This window comes from Gobio gobio (genome assembly GCF_949357685.1).
Source record: "Gobio gobio genome assembly, chromosome: 6".
Classification (NCBI taxonomy): domain Eukaryota; kingdom Metazoa; phylum Chordata; class Actinopteri; order Cypriniformes; family Gobionidae; genus Gobio; species Gobio gobio.
In genome coordinates, this window is record NC_137102.1 from 58,609,023 (window position 1) to 58,626,335 (window position 17,313).

Consider the following 17,313-nt stretch of genomic DNA (forward strand, 5'->3'; position numbering starts at 1 on the left):
TCAATGTTCATGCTTTATATGCAGCTATTAAGCTTAAAACCTATCTCTTCATCACCTGTTAGTGGGTGGGATATATTAGGCAGCAAGTGAACATTTTGTCCTCAGAGTTGATGTGTTAGAAGCAGGAAAAATGGCCAAGCGTAAGGATTTGAGCGAGTTTGACAAGGGCCAGATTGTGACGGGTCAGAGCATCTCCAAAACTGCAGCTGTACTGGAGCTCAAACTGCTCAAGAAGTTAATGCTGGTTCTGATAGAAAGGTGGCGTTGACTCAGCCTCCAAATTCCCCAGATCTCAATCCAATCGAGCATCTGCTGGATGTGCGGCACAAACAAGTCCGATCCACGGAGGCCCCACCTCGCAACTTACAGGACTTAAAGGATCTGCTGCTAACATCTTGGTGCCAGATACCACAGCACACCTTCAGGGGTCTAGTGGAGTCCATGCCTCGACGGGTCAGGGGGACCAACACAATATTAGTCATAATGTTATGCCTGATCGGTGTGTATATAAATATTTCATTGCTGATATCACTATCATGTAAATACATAAACATATAATCACTGAGTATCATGGTAATGCCTCTCATGGGAACCAAAGTGCAAAGTGCATGAGCCACTGAGGCTTCAGATGTAAATAATAAGTAACCTGTCCAGTTTTTCTTTTCCTGTCAGTTTCTCTCACAGTCCTCGGGACATCATTAACGAAACTAATGGCTGCTAAAGCAAAGCCAATAATTCCCAGCAACCATCAGCATTCCAGCCATTTAATCCCCCCTCCATTTACACCTGAATGAGGCGAAAGGTAAGGCGAACATCTGAGAGGAGAGAGTCGGGCGATCAGGTGAGACTGGCGCCTGCTGTCCGCGTTTAGACAAACCCGCTGCGCGCGCACAATCATCATGATAAAGCGCCTTTGAGGGCTCGCGCTTTCACATTAATCTCGCTTTACACGCATTCCTCCAACAACATGTCTCGCTGAAACCCTTCACTACAGTAAACACGGCACAGCTACACTTCATGCTGGCTCGATGACAATATCTGAGAGGGCATTTTTGTTCTTAAGACGTGAAACTTATTTAGAAATATGTGCATGCAAATATATATATAAAAAAAAAAAAAAAAAAAAAAAAAAAAATATATATATATATATATATATATATATATATTTATATTTGCATGCACATATTATATATATATATAGCCTATATATTTTTACAAAAACACTTAAAATGTAACCATAGGCATAAACACAGATGTATATCCAATAAATACCACAAATACCGCCCTTTTTAAAACGAACTAAAACACATTTTTTCAAACTATTCACTATTTTTGGTTACATTTTCACCCGAAAAGCGTGCATTTTCATATACAGGTCAAAATGTGTAATATATTTACACACACACACACACACGGTCGTGAGGGTCTATAGGGCATCGTCTCTGTTTATGGTTTTCTTGTCATGTGATTATATATATATATACATAATGATAGGGAAAACTTGACTTTTGGATCACCCACTAATCTATTGTCCAGAAAATTGCCATATCAGCACGCAAAAACAACTTTATTCGACTTCTAAGGTCTAAATGTAACCTTATTGTGTAGTCATTGGACAGCGCGTATATTTGGAGTGTAAATTACGCATGGGTGCGCGTAGGCTGTTCAGAACTGGAATTACACTTGGATCAATTGGAGCTTTTGTTGAAACGCCTTGGTTACAGTTGTGTGTGTGTACTATACAGATGATTGTGACCGCCTCCTCCTCGGCCGCGCCCCCGCGGAGGGACGGACGCGCGCGTCACCAGCGTCTTAAATGAGCGAGCGAGAGCGCAGTCCGGCACTGAGACACTGTGGACCTGTGGAGAGCGCGCACGGTGCGATATACAGCGCATATCTGGGAGCTCTAAAACACGGTTCCTTCACTCACACAACTGGTCCAGGAGCAGTGATTATTAGGTAGGAGGCGCTCCTCCCCGACACTCTTTGTTCATGACTCTGGAAGAAGTTCACTCCAGGGAAAAGGTTTGACATCGCTTCAGGAGCAAGTGCAACAACACGAGACAACTTCAGCTGAACACACGCGCGCCGTGACACTTGGAAATGGCTTTACCTTGTCTTTTGCCTTCGATTGCAACGTTTGCGAACCAGAAGGAGAAACTTTGGGAGGATGTAAGTATTTTCGATGCGCTTCTAAATCGGGAAACTGGGGTGAAATTAAGGCTAATGTGGGAAACCCAACCGCGTACGCGGTTAAAACTGCATTCTGAGCGAGCATATTTGTTTTCCACTTGTTTGCGCTTGAGAAAATATATTAAAGATACGCACGCAGAAAACGTGTTCATATTTAAAGTTGTGCGTATGAGGTAAATGTATCTTGTTTTATGATGTTATATACACAAGTACATATAGATAGACATACGATGCATGACACATTGATCTTTATAGGGTGAATTCAGGATGATTGGGAAACTTTTTGCAACTGAGATGACTGGAAAAATGCATTATGTTTTTAATTTTAATGAGTAATAACCCTTCCAATGCCATACAAGTGAAATTAATGAACCTAAACATATAAGAAAATGCTCATTTAAAAGAAAAATGTCTTCATATAGTTGATTGGGACACATTTTTCCAGTCATCTCAGTGGCAAAAAGTGTCCCAATCAACCTAAATTCAACCGAAGATTAATGTGTCATGTATACATCCATGCATGCTTGTAAGGTACTTACAAGCATGCATGGATGTATACATGACACATTAATCTGGTTTTACTATGTATTTAGGGTGAATTTAGGTCTATCTACACTGTAAAAAAAAATTCAGGTCTCCGATTGAAAATTTTCAAGTGAGGCCGAATTGAATTTCTGTGAATTAAATTGCATCAATTCACAGAAATTCAATTTGGCCAACTGAAAAATTCAGATGTGATCGGTCACTTGAACATTTTCAATTGGAGACCTGATTTTTTTTTTGCATGTAAATGCAGTTTCTGTCTTTAAAAAACGAGATAACCAAGAATACTTTTGAGCAGATCTTGTGTCTTGTATTTTACCCACCCGATAAAATGCTTTAGAAAGGAGTCTCCCTCAGTGTTTCGCTTCTAAACGCCCTCTCTTCTGTTGCAGAGGTGGAAAAGTGTGGAGGACAAAGCACTGAGCTGCCCTCCGCTCAACGTGGCACAGAACATGGACACTTGTCGTGGCCGCAAGGATGACGAGGATCTGAGCAATTATCTGGACCTGGAGTTTATCCTGGCCAACACCACAGGACCTCTGGAGGCGGGGGCCGAATACGTCTCTCACGTGGAGCCGTGCGGCCTGTACTCGACAGGGGCTTATGCATCCCAGGAGCCGCCTCCGTACGGGAACAGCCTCATGGCCGAGCTTCTCCGATCCGACGTGGACGGCGTCTATGACGGCGCGATCCAGGGGAGATTCATCATCAACTCCACGGGGTTCCCCCGACAGGACTTTGTCGATATCAAAGTCGAGCCGCCGATGGACGGTTACGGGCCGGTCATGGGCATGGTGCCCCAAAGCTGCCAAAAAATCAAACAAGAGGGCAACGTTTCATGCATGATGTCTTTCGAGCAACCCAGGCTGGCCGTTTCTCCGCACGCCACGGGGAACATGACCCCCCCGCTGAGCCCGGACGACCCGCGCCAGTCTGCGTTTCCGCAGGGCTTCCATCACTCGCCTCCGGCTTACGGCCAAATGCAAATGCCCTACACGCCGCACCAGTTCGGCATGTTCGACGAGGCCCTCGGGATGCAACCCAGAGCTCTCCTGACTCCTCCATCCTCCCCGCTGGAGCTGCTGGAGTCCAAACCCAAGCGAGGACGCCGCACCTGGCCGAGGAAGCGAACCGCGTCACACACCTGCACCTACGCCGGCTGCGGAAAGACCTACACCAAGAGCTCGCACCTGAAGGCGCATCACCGAACCCACACCGGTATGAGCGAGTCCAACCCTGTCTTTAATTCCATTTGTGTGTTTAAACCGACTAAAACTTTTGCTGATCATTTACTCACCCCCATGTCATCCAAGATGTCTTTCTTTCTGCAGTCGAAAAGAAATTAGGGTTTTGGATGAAAACATTCCAGGATTGTTCTCCATATAATGGACTTCAATGGGCTCCAAACGGTTCAAATGACAGTTTCAGTGCAGCTTCAAAGGGCTTTAAACGACACCAGACGATGAATAAGGGTCTTATCTAGCCAAACCATCAGCTTCTGAGAGAAACCCAGCAGTATTTATGCTATTATTTTACCTCTTATCAGACGAACGTGATCATCTCTGAGCTCCGGCATAACTTCCGCCAAGTGAGGTCAAATACGAGCATGGTCATAGATATATCAATAGTAGATGCCTCATTCTACTGATCCGTGCAGGCACTAATGAGGCATCTACGTATATATCTATGACCAGGCTCGTATTTTGACCTCACTTGGCGGAAGTTATGGCTGAGCTCCGAGATGAAAAGAGGTAAAATAATAGCTGGGTTTCTCGCAGAAGCTGATGGTTTGGCTAGATCAGACCCTTATTCATCATCTGGTGTCGTTTAAAGAACGTTACCGAAACTTTCATTTGGACCTTGAACCATTTGGAGCCCATTGAAGTCCATTATATGGAGAACAATCCTGGAATGTTTTCATCAAAAAACATAATTTCTTTTCGACTTTTGATCTTGGATGACATGGGGGTGAGTAAATGATCAGCAAAAGTTGATTTAAAACAAATCCTTTAACTTCCGTTAGTGTGTTTAAACCGACTAAATGTGCCCCCCTTTCGTTCCTCAGGTGAGAAACCGTACCACTGCAACTGGGAGGGATGCGGATGGAAGTTCGCCCGCTCCGACGAGCTGACCCGCCACTTCCGCAAACACACCGGACACCGGCCGTTCCAGTGCCACCTGTGCGAGCGCGCCTTCTCCCGCTCGGACCACCTGGCGCTGCACATGAAGAGACACCTGTGAGGACTGGATCCGCAACCACACAACTGCCTTATTTAATGACTTTACGCCATAATATATATCGTCGTACTTATGTAACAAGGTAGCTGGTACTACATAGATTACACAGAGCTCTTTTTAAAGGTCTTTTTGGGTGGGAAAATAATGCATCCTGAAGGGCTGGTCCGATCGGGAGATGGTGTGTAAGTTAAACGGTGCCTTTTCTGAAGCCACAAAGAGTGCAAAGCCTGACGACTAGCAAACCTCCGGTGGAAAATGCACGACGACAATGTTTTGCTCTTGAAACTGCCTCGCGACAAACAGAGCTGTGTGTGTGTGTGTGTGTTTGGTTTCTTCATTTTGATACCTAGACGGCTCTTGTGTACCGAAACGTCGGTAACACTTCACAATAACGTCCGCCGCTGCGATGATGAGTGTATTGTAAAGTGTTACCCGAACGAGTGTCACACTAGCACCCTATGCACTAGGGCTCGATGTCCTGGCTTTTTTATAAGATTGTGTACATACATTTTATATTGTAAGTACTGTATTTATTGTAAATATTAAACTAAATTTGAATATATACCCACGTGTCTGTTGTGTCATGCTCCCAGTCTCTTATTATGGGCTCCTTTGATGCGACTGGAAAACGAAGTCCCCACAATGCTATTCTCGAACCCCCACTCGAGCTGGTATTATAGCTGAGGCCGAGATGCTTTCCAGCTGCGTCAGGTTGAGGCCAGCAGCCTGTGGCTTCTGCCTATAAATACAAACACTACATTTACATAATTACAGAGAGAGAATTTAGATCCGTCTGGACGGAGGGGCGCTCGGCTCTCCGCTGAAGATCCCAGACTCCAGAGACACGGAAAAGACACGGACATCAAAGAGACTCCAGTGGTGCTTTGATGTCAAACGTGCATGATAAAACACTCAAATCTGCATATTTTAAACAAACGTTTGCTCCGCATCAGCTCGAGATTTATTTAAAAAAAATTAAAATACATTTATTTATATAAACAACAACGGTCAAAAGTTTAGACACACCTACTATTTTTATATATACACACATTAGAATAAAGAAAAATGTAAACGTGTAAATATTTTAGATGTGGTGCAGTTCATCCTTAAAAAACAAAAAAATGTAATGCTATTTAAAACTATATTAAAAACGCGATTAAATTGTACAATTAAACATCATGCATGCAAAATATAGTCAAATATATACACGTTTTATGTGAAAAAGTATATAGTCAAATGTAATCACATTTAATCATTATATATTATCTGCATTCAGAATATATTCAAATATTGCTTCTGTTTCTGATCTCCATGTGTGATTTATGTGTGTGTAAATATTATTAATAAAATAATCAAAATAAAATCAATGATGCATTGATTTTACAATAATACAATAAAATTAGATTATATATAAAAAACAAGTTTTTTTTTAATATAATTATGCAATGTAATTAAAATTATATTTATAATACTATGTATTATATATATATATATTTCTTTCATTTCTTTTTTATTTTAATTTTTTTTAAATATAATGATGAATTGATTTTACAACAATATAAAATTATATTATATATATATATATCTATAAAAACAAGGTTATTTTTAAAATATAATTATGTAATGTAATTAAAATTATATAAATAACACTATTTTTGTGTATTTTTATATATACTATACATAAATTACTTTAATTTCTTTAGTTTTTAAATATAATGATGCATTGATTTTACAACAATATATTTTATATATATATATATAAAGAAGGTTATTTTTTAATGATGTAATGTAATTAATATTAATATTTATGTATTATATATATATATATATATATATATATATATATATATATATATTATATATATATATATATATATATATAAATTACTTTCATTTCTTTTGATTTCTATTTTTTTATATATAATTAATAAAATGTATAATACTTTACATAACTTTACATACTTTATATAATTTACATACATAGTTCTTTTTACATCATTTTAATTATATTACATCATTATATTAAACGTGTGTATATATATATATATATAAAATAGAAACGTTTATAAATATTTTAGATATGGTGCAGCATCATAAAAAACTAAGTTGTTATCAATGCAAAGTATCTATCTATTAATAATGAAATAATACAAATATATATGTGTGTATAGTATGTGTATACAGTGTGTGTATATATTACTAATAAAAACATTAAAACCAATGCATTATATATATACTGTATGTGTGTTATTAATAAAAATAATAAAACAAAAATAAAATAAAAACAATGCATTATATATATATATATACTTGTTCTATATATAGTGAATATATATATATATGTGTGTGTGTGTGTGTGTGTGTGTGTGTGTGTGTGTGTGTGTGTGTGTGTGTGTGTGTGTGTGTGTGTGTGTGTGTGTGTGTGTGTGTGTGTGTGTGTGTGTGTGTGTGTGTGTGTGTGTGTGTGTGTAAATATATATATATATATATATACATGCGTGTGTATATATATATACATACATACACACACATATATATATATATACACACTATATATAGAACAAGTAAACAGCGCACACACACATGTCTTCAGGAGTTGTAGTTGTTCTGCTTGAGTGAATGATGTGTGAAACAGGACAACAGGTTCCCTTTTAAGCAAATTACAGAGAAAAAGAAGAAATGTGATCCTGACTATTATTAGCCGACGCAGTGAAGTGAAGCACAAATCTCATTTCACTTTTGTGTGCCGATGATAGTAACTATTACTACCGATCTGACATCAACAGAAAACACACTTCTCTTATTCCCCATCAAAGCCAAACACACATAAAGGACTGAGAGTGTTTTACTGCGAGTCCTGGATTCAACCCAAGTCCATCGAGATGAGAAATACGGCCTCGCTATTTTAACACAATATGTGAAACATTATGCAAATGAACAGTGATTGTGAACTTTACATCCACTTTAGTGTACAAATGTGGTGCTGGTGTTGGTCAGTAATCCCTGACCTCAGCATTTAACCTCTCAGCACTAAAACACAACTGAAGACTAGACTAACGTCTGGCAGAGCTTCTGCACGTGTGGATGGTTAAGAGCGAAGGAAAACACACACAAGTTTCTGTCACCTGAGCCCCTTCTCATTTGTCCATCTTAAAATCCGCCCGTTCAGCGGCCTTCAGTAAATAAAAACTCACACAGGAATTTCCTGTTATTCCAAATGGGGGTAATTAACATACCGAAGCTAAAATTCATGCAGCTGTTAAATTATTTTCACACTTAGATCTCAATCTTTCCAAGGCCTCCATTTGGGTCCGGCTCGAGCTCGGACTTCATTCTTCCAGCTTGTGTTACTCGACGGATCCAGGAAAAACAGCAATTTGAAGCTCAAGCCGTTCACAGAGCATTTGCAGAAGACAAAGCTCTGATAGACGTGAAAAAGAGCTCACAGGTCCATCGCAATCAAACTGCACGAACATGAACACGAGCAGATATGAAGTGTAGCAGGTGCACACACATCTGATCTGATCTGAGGGCAAACCCACGCGGTAAAGTCACTTTTAAGAGCAGATGTTATTTGTTGAACACTGCATGTAACAAAATGTAATCAATGGCAATGACCCAAGGTTTCCCATTTTTCCGGCTTCTACCACATCAACTCTTGAGGACATTGGCTGCGTCCGAAACCTGGAAAATGCTGCCTTTGGAGGACACATTTAAAGGGAAGGCATCAAGGCATGTCCAAATATAATGTTAGACTTACTTCCTGTCTCCAGAGATCCCGTCATCTGATTGTTTTTCGAAGGCAGCATTAATGTATCCTTCGCTGCATTTGATATCCCACAATCCTGCAGACCTGCAAACTCCTCAGAGCAAAAAAAAAAGTTAAAATGCAAATGACATTTCTGAGCGTGACTTAAAGAGAATGACACATTTAATATTTAAAAAAAAGATTTTATAGATAGTTTAGACACACCTACTATTTTTATATATACATTAGAATAAAGAAAAAATGTGTAAATATTTTAGATGTGGTGCAGTTCATCCTTAAAAAAACGAAAAAATTGAATGCTATTTAAAACTATATTAAAAACGCGATTAAATTGTACAATTAAACATCATGCATGCAAAATATAGTCAAATATATACACGTTTTATGTGAAAAAGTATATAGTCAAATGTAATCACATTTAATCATTATATATTATCTGCATTCAGAATATATTCAAATATTGCTTCTGTTTCTGATCTCCATGTGTGATTTATGTGTGTGTAAATATTATTAATAAAATAATTAAAATAAAATCAATGATGCATTTACAATAATACAATAAAATTAGATTATATATATATATATAAAAACAAGGTTATTTTTTAATATAATTATGCAATGTAATTAAAATACTATGTATTATATATATATATATATATATATATATATATATATATATATATATATATATATTACTTTCATTTCTTTTTTATTTTATTTTTTTTTAAATATAATGATGAATTGATTTTACAACAATATAAAATTATATATGTATATGTATATCTATAAAAACAAGGTTATTTTTAAAATATAATTATGTAATGTAATTAGAATGATATAAATAACACTATTTTTATGTATTTTTATAGATAAATTACTTTCATTTCTTTAGATTTTTTTAAATATAATGATGCATTGCTACAACACGGAAACGCCTGGAACTCAAGGAAGTGTTGTGACGCATGACACAAAAAATAAAAGATTGACAATAGGGGTGTAACGGTACACAAAACTGACGGTTCGGTACGTATCTCGGTTTTGAAATCACGGTTCTGTACGTTTTTTTTCTCCAATTCGTGGTTGAAATATAATAATTTATACACAGGTTTATTTAACATGCATGAAATAATCAAGACATCACTAACAGGTCAAGTAGAATATAATGAATATAACGGCTAATATAGAGCATATATTTAGTGAAAGAGTTGATTTACTCTAGTGAATACAATTCTGTGGACACTGAATGACTGCCTGAGGTAACGTTAAATGTGATGCTTAAGTTACATGACATTGTTTAGTTCACAAGCAGTTATATTGACATCTTTCTGCTGTTGAAACACTGACTGAGCGATTACACCACATATGATACGTGACAGTAAGTTGTAATGTATCCTCAGCCTACCTTCAAATTAGGGATCGACCGATATGGATTTTTTTAGTGCCGATGCCGATACCGATTTTTTTCATCATCCTTAGCCGATGAGCGATACGGGCTGCCGATTTTCTTGAGCCGATATTTGGAGCCGATACTGCTTTTGCTCCCTCAATTTACAACATAAAAATGACACAATGATCATGATGATAATTTAAAATTTACAATTTAAAAAAGGAACATTTATTGAACTAAAAAAAAACAATATTTAACAAATAGTAAAAACAGGTGAGGTAGAACAAGAAAAAAAAAGAGTTCAGTGGTGAAAATAAATTCTGAAAATAAATATTTAAGCATAAATAAAATAATGACACTATTGCACACAGTATCAACAAGCAAGCAGCATAATAAAGTGCACACTGACTGTACTATACTTCATTTTAAAACTATTTACAACCTAGTCATTTAATGGTTACACTCTAAAAAATGCTGGGTTAAAAATAACCCAAGTTGGGTTGAATATGGACTAACCCAGCAATTGGGTTGTTTTGACCCAGCGGATGGGTTAAATGTTTGCTTAAAACAACCCAATTGATGGGTTAGTCCATTTTCAACCCAACTTGGGTTATTTTTAACCCAGCATTTTTTAGAGTGTAGGTGCACTTAACTTAATCTCTTGTAGAGCAACACCAGCGGTAATTCAGGAAAAAATCTCCCAATGCTCCACGTGAAACTTCAGTCTTTCCACCTTTTACCATCGTGTCAGTTCTCAATTTATTTTGATTAATATGCGCGAGGGAGAGAGAGCAAGACAGTTTGAAGACGGTGAGAGCTGCCCTGTGGACGCCTGTCTGTAAATAATGCAGGGAAAAAAATATCGGCGAACGCAGCAGCCTTGTATCGGCCGACTGATATATCGGTCTAAAACTACTTCAAATGGTCATTCATGTTTATTTTTTAATGATCGCGTTCACGTGCGTGCACGTCGCGCGGCCGCTTGAACTGTGATCATGAAGTGACAAGTCACGCCATATAGAGCGTCAAAACGGCTTTTATCGTTTGAATTTCGTGGAAAAATGAACTGAATACTTCATATGTTCGTGTGGGAACTCGGATTGAAGTGTGTTCCGCGCTTCAAACAAGCCGATTGTGAACTGTTAAAGATTACACCCGGAAACCGTTCGGTAACGTTACACGCGCGCACTGAACCAATTGACCAAGAAAACGGCGATTGACGCCGAAAAGCTACAAGTTTGCAGGTGTGATCCTGTGCTTTCCATTCTGTGCCAGTTGAGCTGGGGGAAAAGATGGCGTCCGAAAGTTGTGTTTGCTGGTCAGTTTGTGTGTAAATGTCATTTTTGACCAACATTTTCCACTTCTGATGTCATTTCTAGCAAGAAATTACTAATGTAGTAATCAAATATGTGTTTAGTTCTCACCAAAGCTCGCTCTATTTTGCTGTAGATCATTAAACGGTTACAATGACTAAGAAGTCTGTCCGAAATCAGTTTTGTGAGGTGCCTTTATGCACAAACTTAGCCTTACACGCCATAAAGCAGTGAGACAACGAGTCAGCTGACTGGTTTTCGGACGCAGCAATGATGTTCACTTGCTGCCTAATATATCCCACCCACTAACAGGAGCCGTGATGAAGAGATCAGTGTTATTCACTTAACCATATATATATATATGTCAAAAGATTAATCGCGAATAATCGCATCCAAAATAAAAGTTTGTGTTTACATAATATATGTGTGTGTACTCTGTTAATTATTATTTCTATATAAATACACACACAAGCATGTATATATTTAAGAAAAAAATATTATTTTTATATATAAAACATTTATATTTATATATATTATAGATTAAATAAATGTATATACAGTATATACATGCAAATATTTCTTAAATATATACATGAATGTGTGTGTATTTATATATAAATAATAATTAACAGAGTACACACACATATATTATGTAAACACAAACTTTTATTTTGGATGCGATTAATCGCTATTAATCTTTTGACAGCCCTAATATATATATATATATATATATATATATATATATATATATATATATATATATATATATATAATATATATATATATATTTATTTATTTATAAAATACTTTAATTTCAGATTCTAAGAAAAAATGGCTTTTTCACTCCAAGGGAAAAAAAAACGATTTCTACTGTATTCAGATAAATATGTTTGTCATTTATTAAAACACTGAAAAGCAGCACATTGTAAAATCATTTTCAGCCCTTTTCCACAAAAGAAACAAAACACGTAAAGACATCGAATCAAAACCCAAATGTGCTTCTCTAGCATATAAACAATCCATAACCTGCTGATTTTAGTGTTATCACAGATGCAATAAATATACGAATACATACGAATCAGCTCAATATACAGTATAAGGCTTCACTTCAAGCTGAAAATCAAGAAAAGGATTCAAACTAAATCAAAGTGGGCAGTGATTTGGCGTCACCTGGAGGATCTGATCAAGATTTAAAGGGTTAAACACAAAAACAACTAAAGAAAACAAGAAATCTCACGCTCATATGAATAGTGCAAAACCTTCATTTGATCTTAATGTGTCTAATATTAAAGAGTATACTAACGTCAGCCGGGATGAAAAATGATTGGTTGGGAAGGCACTGATTCCACAGGTTTGTATATGATCATATAGTGCAGGTCAGTGAGAGATATTAAAGTACTTGTGCTCTGCAAATCCAACATGGGCTGATATGCATTACGATACTGATGATGTGCCTGAATAAAAGCCACAAAAGCTCCTACAGTATTTGGTAAAGCTGTATATAATCTTTAAAAAGCATAAGCTCTTCATGGGTCCAGGGTTCTTCAGAGGTGGATGTGAAGGGCAAACCTGAGCAGGAAGAGATTGTGATCGGCACCTCATCTGTTGTCGTGACTGAAGGAGTGAATGCGGACTGAAGCAGCTTCACGATCTGGGCATTTCAGATCGACTGAGGGCGAGAGCCAGGTCCAGGTCCTGTTGTTCCTGTAGGCGGAGCCTCCGGATTCGCTCCGCCTCCTCTCTCTGGCTCTCGCGTTTGGCCCACTCCAGCTGCTGCGTCTCATTTCCGAGCTGAAAAACAAACGTCATTCAAGACACAATTCATCCCACAGGAGAACGCATCACTGCTGCCTGGGCGAGATATCGCTAAATATATAGACGGACATTCCTCAGCTCAATGTTTTTGGCATTTGCTTTTTTTTTTTTTTACTTTGTTGCAAATGTAGATTCAACATGTAAGATGTAAAAATACAGTTAAAACCTACAGGTGAAATAATCAAGACGTTTTCACAAACTTAAAAAAAAAAAAAACGATTTGCAATATTTTCTGATAAAAATGGCAATAACGATTTAAAAAGTGATTAAAACATGTTCAGGTTTGCTGTGTTTGTGTGTAGGGCTGCACAATTGGGCCAAAATTTTGTGATTATATATCAATATTATTATTACTATTATTTTTACTAGATAAAAATATAAAAAAAGAAAAAAAAAAGGTTTTTTAATATATATATATATATATATATATATATATATATATATATATATATATATATATATATATATATATATATATATATATATATAGGAATAAATAAATATAAATAAATAAATATTTAAAATATATATAAATATACATAACAAATATATAAAAAATATATAAAAATGTAATATTATATATATATAAAAATGTAATATAGTAGGGCTGTCAAAAGATTAATCACGATTAATCGCATCCAAAATAAAAGTTTGTGTTTACATAATATATGTGTGTGTACTCTGTTAATTATTATTATTATATACATGCTTGTGTGTGTATTTATATATAAATAATAATTAACAGAGTACACACACATATATTATGTAAACACAAACTTTTATTCTGGATGCGATAAATCGAGATTAATCTTTTGAAAGCCCTAATATATATATATATATATATATATATATATATATATATATATATATATATATATATATATATATATATATATATATATATATATATATATATATATATATATATATATATATATATATATATATATATATATATATATATATATATATATAATTATATATATAAATAATCTAATAATAATTTTATTTTACATTAAATTTGCTAAATTACAATACTAATATGGTCACATTTTAGATTCGGGTCCAATTCTTACTATTAACTACGACTTTTTCCCTAGTAAAGTCCTAATTGCTGCTTATTAATAGTTAGTGAGGTAGTTGTTAAGTTTATGCATTGGGTGATTAAGGGATGTAGAATATGATCATGCAGAATAAGGCATTAATATGTGCTTTATAAGTACTAATAAACAGACAATATCCTAGTAATATGCATGATAATAAGCAACTAGTTATTAGTGAGAATTGGACCCTAAACTAAAGTGTATACTTAAAATATTAGTACACAGAGAAATTATATTGTTGGAATCACTTTCAGAAAATTTTTTGTTCCAGTTGAAGAATGATAAATTGACAGCCAATCAGAATCCATCCTGCGTTCAAGAGCTCGAGCTCTTAAAGCGACAGGCAACAAAACTACACGCTTATAATAAACAGAACGATATTGTGCACGTTTGTGAATGGACCTTTACTCTCAAACTTTGAAATTTGATAATCTCACTAAGCCATATCGCGATTTCAGTTGTATTTCGATTTATTGTGCAGCCCTACTTAAAGGGATAGTTCACCCAAAAATGAACATTTTCGCATCACTTACCCTCATGTTGTTCCAAACCTGTATGAGTTTCTTCTGTTGAACACAAAAGAAGATATTTTAAAGAATGTTGGTAACCAGACAAGTTGACGGCCCCCATTGACTTCCATTATTTTCCTACTATGGGATTCAATGACTGCCGTCAACTGATTAAACACCAACATTCTTCAAAATATCTTCTTTTGTGTTCAGCAGAAGAAACTCATACAGGAGGGTGAGTAAGTGATGATAAAATCGAAATTTTTGGGTGAACTACACTGTAAATCCAAATAAGTTGGAGTTACATCAAATGTTTTAAGTTAAGAAATTGAAAGTTTAAGTAAGCAGAACTTGCAGATTTTAATTTTGTACTCATACAATTTTAATTGCTCTGAACTTTAAATATTTGAGTAAGCCAATTCATACATTTAAAATTAACTTATTTAGTAGTGGAAACTTAGCTAGCTTTAACTAGCTAATTCAATAAATGCTACCTTAATAATAGTTGAAGGGATAGTTCACCCAAAAAAGAAAATTAGCCCATGATTTACTCATATTATATTAAAAATGTTCTGGCTAATCCAAGCATTATAATAGCAGTAATAGTTGCTCTGTTTTTGAAGGCCATAAAAAAAGCATCTGTCCGTCATATAACTGCTCCACGCGGCTCGGGGTGTTAATAAAGGCCTTCTGAAGCAAATCGATGCGTTTGTGTAAGAAAAATATCCATATTTAAAAATGTATTTCATTTTTTTTCTATGGCTCTGCATCAGCCACCATCACTTCCGGCGAATAAGGTCAAAATACCGGCGCGATCATAGATATATACATAGATTCCTCATTAGTGCCTGCGCGGATCGGTCGAATGAGGCATCTATGTATATATATCTTTGATCCGCCAGTATTTTGACCTTATTCGCCGGAAGTTATGGTGCTGGGAAAACTAGATGACATTCGTCTGATAAGAGGTAAAAAAAATAACATAAATACTGTTGGGTTTCTCTCAGAAATCGATCGTTTTGTGTCTTTAGACATCAATGTGTCGTCACGAGCCGCAGGGTTTAATGAGGATTCGTATGTCTGTGTGTTTTTACTCTCATTGCTCTCATACTCTAAAATCTCCCCATTGACATCATTATACGACTATCACACTGCAACGGTTGAGTTAAAAATCTACTGAAGAAACAAAGACACCTACATCTTGGATGCCCTGGGGGTAAGCAGATCAACATCAACATTTAGTTTTTGGGTGAACTATCCCTTTAACACAATGCTTTGATAACATTAGCATAGCACTTGCTGAATGAGTACAAAAAAACACTTAATTTTAGCATTTACTCTCAATCTCCATTTCATCAGTTTCGATTAAATTTATGTTTTTAAGTTCATAGAACTCAAAACAATGAAACAATTCAGATTACTTAAAATGTGTTTTATGAACCCAAAAGAAAAAAAAAAGCTCTAAATACTCATAAAAGTTAATTTGACTGAATTATTTTTTTTTTCTATTCAAACCGATTCATTATTTTGAGCGTTAGGGAGGGTTTACAGGGTCTCCCTGTAATAGCCAAAACAAAAGCACATCAAAATACCACAGCATTCATGATGGTGCTTGATTTTATCCGGCCAGTAAAAGCATTATGAATACATTGTGACTATTCAATATATCGCCCAGTCCTCATATGAGATCACATGACAGGGTGAATTAAACATCACTCATTTCAAAAGTCATTTGTGCACAATTATGCATCCAAAAATGTAGTTTTAATTGGTCAAAAACAGCGTGAGGATCATCTGCTGTGCAACCAGCGAAGCAAGAAACCAAAGTTGTGAAACCTTTGGTTCCCATCAAATGTGAGTTAGCAGTGACACAACACACAGTGAAAGAAGACTTCTTTAAACACTTAATACATATATAAGTGAAACTATTGTGAATGTGCGTGCATTAGACACAGAATATCAAATCAAGTGTCATTTATTGAAAAGAAAGTGTATAAACAAACTTTACTTTGATACAAAACAATTAAAGTGACATTTTAGTGAGAAATAGTAGTCTAATGCAATGGCATTCGGACATTTTGAGTGCAATATCAGTGTCTAAATACGCTATGAATGTGCTTTATATAAGAAAATAATGCATTGTCAGTGTTTAAACGCCCGTATGTGAACTCTATCTCCGGTCTTGTCTAGTCTTTTCTCACTGCGGTTGGCCGGCTGGTCTTACATTTGCTGCTGCTATTTTCAAGAGCTTCAATACGTGGTTTGATTTCTCAGGGAGATTTGTGAAGGGATTTGTGTGCACGCAGGGTGGAGTAGGTGTTTCATGGTTGACACAAACACATGCAGAGCGCTCAGATGTGGTCAGCAGACCTGCGTTTCACCTTACCTTCATGTGTTCAGGGCCTGAGAGAAAGACAAATTACAGCACAGCTCTAAACAAGCA

The 17,313-nt window shown here is 36.0% G+C and overlaps 2 protein-coding genes across 5 annotated transcripts in view; one reads left to right on the forward strand and one right to left on the reverse strand.

Annotated features, from left to right (window-relative positions):
• Positions 1–1,842: 1,842 nt before the first annotated feature.
• Positions 1,843–5,941, forward strand: klf2b (Kruppel like factor 2b). Its single transcript, XM_079819433.1, has 3 exons — positions 1,843–2,172; positions 3,129–3,954; positions 4,802–5,941. The coding sequence occupies exons 1-3, from the start codon at positions 2,104–2,106 to the stop codon at positions 4,975–4,977; spliced, it is 1,071 nt and encodes a 356-aa protein (XP_079675559.1). The 5' UTR covers positions 1,843–2,103; the 3' UTR covers positions 4,978–5,941.
• A 6,374-nt stretch (positions 5,942–12,315) lies between these two features.
• eps15l1b (epidermal growth factor receptor pathway substrate 15-like 1b) overlaps positions 12,316–17,313 on the reverse strand; it is a 78,573-nt gene continuing 73,575 nt past the window's right edge. Inside the window, exons 24-25 of one of the 4 annotated variants that reach the window (XM_079820357.1) lie at positions 17,257–17,273; positions 12,321–13,234 (exon numbers count right to left, since the gene is read on the reverse strand). In XM_079820357.1, coding sequence (XP_079676483.1) covers positions 17,259–17,273 — 15 coding nt within the window. In that variant the 3' untranslated portion in view covers positions 12,321–13,234; positions 17,257–17,258. Of the gene's footprint in view, positions 13,235–17,256; positions 17,274–17,313 lie in introns of all 4 variants that reach the window. The other 3 variants (XM_079820358.1, XM_079820356.1, XM_079820360.1) reach the window with 3 other exon arrangements.

Coding starts and splice junctions, on each gene's coding strand:
- klf2b (XM_079819433.1), top strand. CDS start 2,104: ATGGCTTTACCTTGTCTTTTGCCTTCGATTGCAACGTTTGCGAACCAG. Junction 2,173..3,128: donor AGGAGAAACTTTGGGAGGAT/GTAAGTATTTTC, acceptor CTTCTGTTGCAG/AGGTGGAAAAGTGTGGAGGA. Junction 3,955..4,801: donor GCATCACCGAACCCACACCG/GTATGAGCGAGT, acceptor TTCGTTCCTCAG/GTGAGAAACCGTACCACTGC.